Source organism: Fukomys damarensis, unplaced genomic scaffold (genome assembly GCF_012274545.1).
Source record: "Fukomys damarensis isolate Sample0158 unplaced genomic scaffold, DMR_v1.0_HiC HiC_scaffold_22, whole genome shotgun sequence".
NCBI classification, from domain to species: domain Eukaryota; kingdom Metazoa; phylum Chordata; class Mammalia; order Rodentia; family Bathyergidae; genus Fukomys; species Fukomys damarensis.
The window spans coordinates 463,924-473,478 of NW_022900934.1; the positions used below are offsets into that span (position 1 = coordinate 463,924).

Genomic DNA, 9,555 nt, shown 5'->3' on the forward strand with positions numbered 1-9,555 from the left:
GTGTGTGTCCCGAGAGCGGGCACATTGTCCCGTGCACAGGCGTGTCTCTCGGATGGGGTTCTCCCGGGGAAGGTGCTCTCCCATCCCGTCCCACGGAGGAAATGTGTGGTAGTCACGCCTGGTCTCAGTGGCTTCTGCCTGTCTAGCTCCCGTGCGACCTGACCTGCCGGCCGGCCAAAAGTGGGGCCTCCATCTTCAGGGCCAGAGCTACGGGGAAGCAGCTGGGAAGCAGCCCGGGGCAGCCAGGCTGCTGTTGCAGGGCGGCCACTGTGCGTGTCCTGACACTGAAGGGTAATTAATTGTGAGACCTAAGTCCATGTCTGAAATTTCCCTGGGCTTGAAAGGTTCATGTACATCTTACCATTTCACACTGATCTCTTAAATTTTGTCACTTTTTACCTTTTGGTGTACGGTTGACTTTTTTCTCAAATGAAAATTTTATGTTTTTTTCTTACTATAAAATCTGTGACTAAATAACTAAATTTAAGCTCCTCTAATTGGATAATAATTTATTTTGGAACTTGAAGTTAACATAAACTTTCAACATAGAAAGTATCTTAGAAATGTCATCTGTGAGAAATAGTTGTTTCTTCTAAAAAAAAAAAAGTCACTGACATTTTCTTTCCTTCTCATTGTTATGACTGATTCTTTTTGTTTGTTTTTGAGATGGTCTCGCTATGCAGTCCAAGCTGGCCTTGAACTCAGTGTGTAGCCCAGGCTGGCCTGGAACTCGCCGTGATCCTCCTGCCTCAGCCTCCCCCGGGCTGTGATTGCAGATGTGTGCTGCTACATCCAGCTCTGTTCTGCCTCCCCCTCCCCCGAGACAAAGTGTCACTCTGTAGTTCAGGCTGGCTTTGGATTCACTGTGCAGTCCAGGCTGGCCTCCAACTCACAGTGATCCTCCTGCCTCCATATCCTGAGTGTTGGGATTGCAGATACGCACCATCATGCCCAGCTTGTTCTGCCTAATTCTTAAAGGCTATTTTCTAGTTGATTAGAGACTTCGTATTCAAACAGAAAATGAGAAGGAAATGTGTGGCTTCCAGGATTGAACACACACTCCCATCCTTGTCATATGGCTGTCTCCAGGTGTCACGTACTGCGTTAGTTTGGTGCTCTGAGCTTAGGTGACTGTTTTCCTCTTTATTTTTATATGTTTGGTACCGGGGATTGAACTCGGGTCCTTGCTTGCAAGGCTACAGTGATCCTCCTGCCTCCATATCCTGAGTGTTGGGATTGCAGATACGCACCATCATGCCCAGCTTGTTCTGCCTAATTCTTAAAGGCTATTTTCTAGTTGATTAGAGACTTCGTATTCAAACAGAAAATGAGAAGGAAATGTGTGGCTTCCAGGATTGAACACACACTCCCATCCTTGTCATATGGCTGTCTCCAGGTGTCACGTACTGCGTTAGTTTGGTGCTCTGAGCTTAGGTGACTGTTTTCCTCTTTATTTTTATATGTTTGGTACCGGGGATTGAACTCGGGTCCTTGCGCTTGCAAGGCAGGCCACCGAACCACTGAGCTAAATCCCCGGCCCTGTTTTCCTCTTTATGATGTGAGCTTGTGTCCCTCCTCGGTGTTGGTGGAGCCACGTGTGAAGAGAGCCATTCCCCAGTGTACCAGACTCTTCTTCCCTTCCTCCACCTTGGTGCTGGTCTCCTGAGAACCCTGGGTGCAGTCCACAAACACCCCGCCCTCCCGGAAGCCTTTGTCCTTGTCGGTGGCCGCAGTGGGGCAGGTCAGCACTCACGTCACGCAGCGGGTTGACGAGCACTCAGTAGGAGCAGTGTGTGCACCCCAGGCCCCATCTAAGGCCGTGTCTGCTCTCAGCAGCAGCCCCAGTGCCCAGACCAGTGGTGGCGAACCTATGGCACGTGTGCCACACCGGACCGCTTGTATCATTGAAAGCTCTAAAAGGTTTGCCATCTCAGGTCTGGACAGTGCTGGCTCGTTTGGTGAGGGATAGCTGGCAGGGTGGCTCTGGGTTCTGGGCCCAGCGTATTATGATTCTGCTGAGGAGAGGGAGCAGGAGGTGCAGGCTAGGTGGGGCTGGTGTTCTCACACCCCTAGCAGTTGCAAGGAAGGCCACAGAAGGGGGATAATGGCCAAGGACCCAAGCAGTCTGAGGAGAGGAAGAAAAACCTCTTTGCTGCCTCTTTTCCCCACCTGTGAAATAGCAGCCAGTCACTGTATTCCGCAGGTCATTTCTCTGGTGATGGAGGGAAGGGATGTGGTACTTTGAGAAGGTCAAGAGGAGCAGGAAGTAAGCTTTCACCCAGTCTGGCCCCGAGGCTGCTTGAGGCAGGTGGGGTGGCCCCATGAAAGGCTGTAGTCTGTGCCTGTGTGCAGCCAGCTGTGTGTGGCTGCCCTGTCACACACACTGACTATTCAGGTGAGTGCTACCAGTTGGCTGATCAGCTAGGAAAATGGAGTGTTTGAGGGGGAGAGATCAGCTCTAATGGCTCTACCCTTCTCAGGTGGACCTCGGAGTTGGATGGATTCCCCAAGAATTCGAGTACTGGAATTTGAACCCCCAGGACCTCAGCATGTGGCCTTGTTTAGAAATAGGATTGTTGCAGGTGTAGCTAGTGAAGGCGAGGCCCTGAATGCCAGTGTGACTGGTGTCCTTGTGAGAGAGGACCTGTGGACACAGATCCACAGGGAGGACATGGAGTGAGGACAGAGGCAGAGACAGGGTGAGGCTTCCACAAGCCACAGAATCCAGAGGCTGCTGCCACTGAGGCCAGGCGTGGGCTGGAATGGACGCCTCGCTCTTGGACTTTGGCCTGAGCTGCAGAGGACAGATTTCTCCTGTAGGCCGTGTGCCTGGGGCACTTGTTAGGGCAGCTTCAGCCTCTGAAGTGGGACTCTCTTTGGGGAGGGAGCAACCAGAAGAATCTCTCCTCTTCCGATGGGTTCCTGCTCCTGGAAACTCTCAGGAACTGAGCTTTGGCCCAGGCTCCACCCTGGTCCGGGCAGCAGCCCCAAGCAGGCTCGAAGCACCATTTGTGTACTTGGTGAGAACTCAGAGTTTTGGAAGTCTTTAGGACTAAGACTATGAATGTCTGTTTTGCATTCTTATTGCTCTCTGTTTTGTGCATATGTGTGTGTAGGAAGTTTTATTTATTTATATATTTTAAAGAATATTTCTTCAGGCTTGAGGGATAAAGGCCACACTTGGATTATTTAACCTAGACTTCCAGTTTGGGTGAGGAAGTTGCTTTAATCTATGATGGGTGATTTTATTATTTCTGGCATATGTTAGTTGCTGTTGTGTGATTCTGTTCTGGACCCCAGGCCCATTGTAAATTGGAAACTTCGTTCAGCCGAGGACAGGGCTGGTGTCCACCCGTGGTTTGTGGGCCTGTGCAGAGGAGGGCGCTGTGCTTCCTCCACACCCTGTGGTCTAGGTTGTGTGTTCAGCTCCTGCCATCAGCACTGTCCCCACGAGCCCACCCTGCGTGGCCATGCAGGGAGGACCTGCTGGCTGCTTTCAGGGCACCTGTCCATGTTGCACGTGTGAGTGACTCTTTGCTTCTCGTCCCCACAGAGTCTGTAGAAGAGGCAGCACCAAGACTTCCAGATGAACAACCGAAAGGAAGATATGGAAATCACATCCCACTACCGGCACCTGCTTCGTGAGCTCAACGAGCAGAGGCAGCATGGGGTCCTGTGCGACGTCTGTGTTGTGGTGGAGGGCAAGGTCTTCAAGGCGCACAAGAATGTCCTGCTCGGGAGCAGCCGCTACTTCAAGACGCTCTACTGCCAAGTGCAGAAGACATCCGACCAGGCCACGGTCACCCACCTGGACATCGTCACAGCCCAGGGCTTCAAAGCCATCATCGACTTCATGTACTCTGCCCACCTGGCCCTCACCAGCAGAAACGTCATTGAGGTGATGTCTGCCGCCAGCTTCCTGCAGATGACAGACATCGTGCAGGCCTGCCACGACTTCATCAAGGCTGCACTGGACATCAGCATCAAGTCGGACACCTCAGATGAGCTCTCAGAGTTTGAGATCGGTGCCCCGTCCAGCAGCAGCACCGAGGCTCTGATCTCGGCTGTGATGGCCGGGAGGAGCATCTCCCCGTGGCTGGCTCGGCGGACTAGTCCAGCCAATTCCTCTGGAGACTCGGCCATTGCCAGCTGTCACGAAGGCGGGAGCAGTTATGGGAAGGAGGACCCCGAGCCCAAGACTGATGACATATCTTCGCAATCTCTGTGGCCTGGAGATGTGGGCTATGGGCCTCTGCACATCAAGGAGGAGCAGGTTTCGCCTTCTCATTACGGGGCGGGCGATCTGCCCTCTGCCAAAGATGGTGCAGCGCAGAACCCCTTCCCGGAGCAGGGTGCTGGCGAGAGCTGGCAGCCCTCGGGCCGGAGGAAGAACCGGAAGAACAAAGAGACCGTGCGGCACATCACGCAGCAGGTGGAGGACGACAGCCGGGCCGGCTCTCCAGTGCCCTCGTTCCTTCCCACACCAGGATGGCCATTCAGCAGCCGAGACTCAAGTAAGCCCTTCTTCGTGGTGAGTGGTCTTCAGCCCCCAGGGCACCGGTGGCCCACGGGCTGTGGCTGCAGTGGTGCCTTGCCAGCTCACACTGTGGCTCCCCACGGTGGCTCCCTGTCCCAGAGAATCTGTGTGCCTCTGGGAAGGCAAATGATTCATCTCAAAGGGCAGGGCAACTCGGGCCTCGAGGTCCGTGCCCATCAGTACAGCCTGGCACCCCAGACCCAGAGGCTGCCTGGAGTGGGGCTCCTCTGAGCTCTCTGGGCATGTGTGGGGTATGGATTTGGTGCCCTCTCTCACGGGAACTGATTGGACAGTCAGTGGGTGCCAGAGTGGCCGGCAGCTCAAGATGCCCTCAGTGTGCTGTCCGTGGTCACTGTGCATGATCTCTGCTGCGTCAGTGGAGTCAAGCGGAGGTGGTTGTGAAGGACCTCACTCCTCAGACGCACGTGCTATATTTGCCAATAAGCGTGGGTTCCCACAGCTCAGCTGGTACCTGCTCTCCAGTGCAAGGATCTCTCCTGGGACCCTTCAGAGGATTCACCGTGCTGGTTTTGAGGCCCCCACACCCCGCCTATTGGAGGTGGTGCCCATAGCTTGCGGATGGTTCAGTGTTTGTCCCCAGACTGGCAGATAGGAGATGAAAGGTTTACTGAATATGAGGTGCTGATGCTGTGCTGAGTGCCTGGCAGTGATGGCAGCTTGCACTGCCCTTTCGGAGGAGCAGATGGGGGACCAGGGCTACAGGCCATGTCAGAGAGGGAAGTGACCAGAGGAGGGGTGGGGGCTCCCTGGCCCATGCTTACCAGGGGAGCCCCTGCAGAAGGAGCATTAGAAATCACCGGGCGAGCCTTAAGCAGTTAGAGGCGGCCAAAAGCAGCAAACCTGAAACATGTGCCTGATGTGCTGGCCTGGGAGGGCTTCTTGGGGCAGGTTAGGCAGCAGGTGGGGCCCAGGACACTGTGGCTTCTCCTCTCCATAGCTGAGGTGTCTCAGGAGCTGGGGGTGAGATGGGAAGGGGCCCCGAGAGCCCCAAGCCTGGGAACCAAGCCAGACCTGTTTCACAGTGGCTCTCTCATTGTGGCAGTGTGCAGAACAGAAACTGAACTGTTACAAACCTTTGTTTTTCAGTTCTGTGGTTTGAACCCAGGGGTGCTCTACCATTGAGCCACTCCCAAGTCTTTTCTGTGCTTTTCTCTTTTTTTTGGGTACTGGGCATCGAACTTGGGACCTTGTGCTTGCGAGGCAGGCTGCAGAACCACCGAGTTAAATCCCTGGCCCTTTTCTGTTTTGAGCAGGGTCTCAATAAATTGCCCAGGCTAACCTTGAACTTTCAGTTTTCTTGCCTCAACCTTCCAAATAGCCAGGATTTTAGACATATGCCACCATGCCCAGCTCCTTATAAGCTTTTTAAGTGTACAATTCATACCGTTCACTGAATAGTTCCTGTTGGGAACTTCTGTATCTCCTAGAGGGAAACTTTGTATCCCTATCTTGTATCCATCCCTTCCCTGCTCAGGAAAGCCCCTCTGTTCCCATGGCTGTGCTTGCTGTATTCCTCCTCGGCCCTTTGCTGCCTGTGTTCCTGCGCTGAGCCCAGGCTCGGGCCGAGGCTCGGGCCCAGGCCCAGTGCAGTGGGCTTAACTCGAGGTTTCTCCCCCGCAGCAGGGTTGCACTCTGGGTAGATGTCCTGGCCCCTGTGGGGTGTTGGGCAACAGCCCTGGCCTCTACCCACTAGATGGCCAGTGGCACTGCCTGCGGTCACGACAATCATGTGTCTCTCTTGTGGTGCATAGCTGCCTCCAAGGGCAGCCCCCGCACTCCCCCAGCCTTTGGCACAGAGATGAACCAAATCAGAAGGATGTTGTTGTTGAGTGGACAGAAAAATTGATCATTTTCTGCTGGGTGTCTCCGTGCATAGGCACCCAGGGCAGTAGACAGAGATTGTGATGTCCCATCTGCTCCTAACTTTATTCATAATCTTTCACCAGCTCCAACCAAAACCTGAGAAGCAGCAGCCTCCATGGGGTGCCAGGGCTTCCAGGGCAGTCCTAGGGTGCGCAGCCCCTCGGGCTGGCTCTAGGCTTGGCGCCTCCCGCCATCCCAGCACGCTTGTGCATGCCCGTGGGTACCTACTGGTGCCGACCTGGGCCTTTACATCCTGAGGAGCGATCAGCTGCTAGGCAGTAGGCTTTTGCTTGAGCCCATGGGCCGGATATTGCAAATGCAGTTGGAAGCAGAAGGTGTTTTCAGAATCCAACAAGTGATTTCGCCTGTGTACTTTCCTCAGACTCTTAAATCCTCAGGTTACCAAGGCAACCGAGAACCGCTTCTGCTAGAGGATTCTGAGTACTAAGACAAGGACATGGGGTGTGGGCTCAAGCGTGGGACGATCCTGTGGAGGTGTGGTGGCCAGTCAGTCCCTGAGGTTCCCACCCTCATCTTTGGGCTGGGGTTTAGAGTATAAATGATTATTCTTGGTGGAGGTCAGTTTGTTTTCATTAAAGATTTATTACATCTTAGAGAAGAGTATTTTTATCATCATTCCACTTATAGGAGAAAAGGCCCTTTTCTGGTTTTTCTTTTATGTAAGACAGGATCTTGCTGTGTAGTCCAGACTGGTCTCAAATTTGAGGTCCCCCTGTCTCATCATCCTGAATGCTGGGATTGTAGGTGTGTACCACCACACCTGGGCAAAAGGCTACTTTCTAAAGGAACATGTCAGGCAGTTACTGCAGATCACTGGTGCACTTGATGTGTGCCAGTCAAGCTTACCCACCTTGTTTGCTGTCTGTGCCCCCGCCTTGGCTCCTAGGGCCCTGGGATCCATTAGCTGTTCAAGGTGGTTTTCCAAGCAGAAGCTCCAATGCATTCTGACCTAGCAGCTTTGAAGAAATAGTATCTGTTGTAGTTTCCTTTTGAACTACAGCAGTTCACTCATGGGTGAGCTGATTGGCATAGTGTTAGAATGGGCAGCTCTCCCTCGCCACCTCATCTGCAGGGTGAGGGCTGTGGGTCCCCAGAGAGACCACTGAGGCTTTGCCGAGTTGAGTTGGGAGTGCTAGAGGGTAGTCCAGGGCCCTGACCAAATGTTCCTTGCTCGTTCCTGAAAGTTCTGCATGAAGAAAGCTGTGTAGCTAGAATAAAGCCATAGGGTTTGTAAAATAAATGTGCCAAACTTTGGTTAGGTTAGAACTTGACATGTTGGGGCTTTTGAGAACACATCGGGACCACAGAACAGCTCCAGTTGGCAGCCGGCTCCCTGAAGGCCCCTGTCTGCCCACAGCCTGGCAGCCTCTGTGTTCAGGGAGTGCTGAGTGGTGCTGGCTCTGCAGATGGGGCTCCTCTCGATGCTCCCTGGACCAGGCCAAGCCCCCTCTTCTGGCTCCTGGCAGCTTCCTGGAGCTCTGTGCTGGAGGTGGAGCTGCAGCACCGTCCCAAGGGTGGGCAAGGAGGAGCCCCACAGGGGTGGTAGGACTGGGCTGTGAGTTCGTCCTGAGCTGCCGCATGTGCAGGGACCTGTCTGTCCCTGGTGAGGACACAACTGAGCCCACGTTCTCCTGGTGCCAGGGGCTCCACTGTCCCTCACCCACTGACGCGGTCACCTTTCATGGCTGCCGTGTGGAAAGCGGACAAATCTGATCATCTCTGGAAAGAGTCATCTGTGCTGCCATGTCCTTGATATTTGGGGTGGAAGGGTTGGGTGACAAGGTAACGCCATGTGTTCTGGTGCATTTTGAGGTGCGACTGGTCTGGACTGGTCTCCACACCCACACCCGGCCCCAGAGCTGGGACCCTCCCTGCTGCGTGTTTCCTCTGCTGTCTGAGCACAGGTTGCTGAACCAGCTCTGACTGGGTCATGGTACCTGTGCGGGTGGCCGCTGGTGACCAGACCGCATCACTGCTGAGGAGTTTCTGCTGCCGTGAAATGGGAGAGCTCAGCCGCTTCCTGTGGACCCAGAAGAGGAAGTGCTGGTGAAGCGGAGCGGGGGACAGGAGGGCCACTGCAGGAGCCCACGGGCCAGAGGGTGGATGGTGCCGGTCCAGGTCCAGGTGGAGCCCAGAGGCCCTGTGTCCTGCCCGTGAGAGACTGCTCGCCGCTAATGGCTGAAGCTGCCCTTGCAAATTGCTGCCCCGCGTCTCCTCCACACAGAGTGCTCTCTTGCCATGGGGTTTGCTGTGAAGCTGAATTCACAGAGGCTGCTGATGCGAGCCAGCCATTCAGCAGGGTGAGGAGACAGGACCCAAGCTTGTCTGGTTGCACAAGATTCCATCACCCATCCCGAAAAGCCCAGCCGCCTGCCTACCCTCTGCTCTGTGGAGGGTTGTGAGTGGGGCCGGAGCAGAGCCGGGAGGGCCGGGAGGGCACCCTGGGCGTGGCAGAGGCCGGGGGGGTGGGCAGGGGAAGTGATTGTAGTGGACACTGAGCCAGCTGTGCAACTGCCACCTCCTGCAGCACTTGTTTGGGGTGCAGTTTCTGCCACACGGGTCTTGGCTGTCTGTGGGTGCCCTCTGGGTCACGGTCCTGTAGAAAGGACTCTGCCAGCCCTGGGCCGCCCTGGCTGTCCTCTCATCCAGTGTGCTGATCTCCGTGCTTTCTTGCTTACTTCTTAGGCCGGATGGCTCCTGCCTTCTTGTGGGACCTGAGCCTAGGGCTTCGCTTGCGCTGAGCCGCATCCTGGCCTTTACATTTTTTTTTTTAATTTTGAGGCGGAGGCCCAGGCTGTGATCCTTCTGCCTCAGCTTCCCAAAGTACTGGACTTACGGGTGTGCGCCACCACGCCTGTTTTTGTTCTCTTTCATTCTTTTCTGACGTTTGGAGGCCCTGCCCAGCACCCAGCATAAGGGCCGTGTTGGCTCTGGTTGGTGGCTGCCTGGGCTCCTGAGAGAGGGGCCAGGTCGGCTGTGTTGAAATGCACTGACTAGTGGCTTTGCTCTCACACATTTTCTGCAATCTGTAAAATTCAGATTAAGATGAAGATGTATCACTTGGGAATCATAATTTGTAAACTACATTTAGGTGAATTTTTTTTTTTTTTTTT

The 9,555-nt window shown here is 54.4% G+C and overlaps 1 protein-coding gene across 8 annotated transcripts in view; it reads left to right on the plus strand.

Moving 5' to 3' along the window:
- Zbtb46 (zinc finger and BTB domain containing 46) overlaps positions 1-9,555 on the plus strand; it is a 67,725-nt gene that overhangs the window by 23,958 nt on the left and 34,212 nt on the right. For 7 of the 8 annotated variants that reach the window (XM_010633369.3, XM_010633373.2, XM_019208843.2 and 4 more), the window contains one exon: positions 3,554-4,514. In XM_010633369.3, coding sequence (XP_010631671.1) covers positions 3,587-4,514 — 928 coding nt within the window. In that variant the 5' untranslated portion in view covers positions 3,554-3,586. Of the gene's footprint in view, positions 1-14; positions 292-3,553; positions 4,515-9,555 lie in introns of those variants that run through there. The other variant, XM_019208842.2, reaches the window with a different exon arrangement.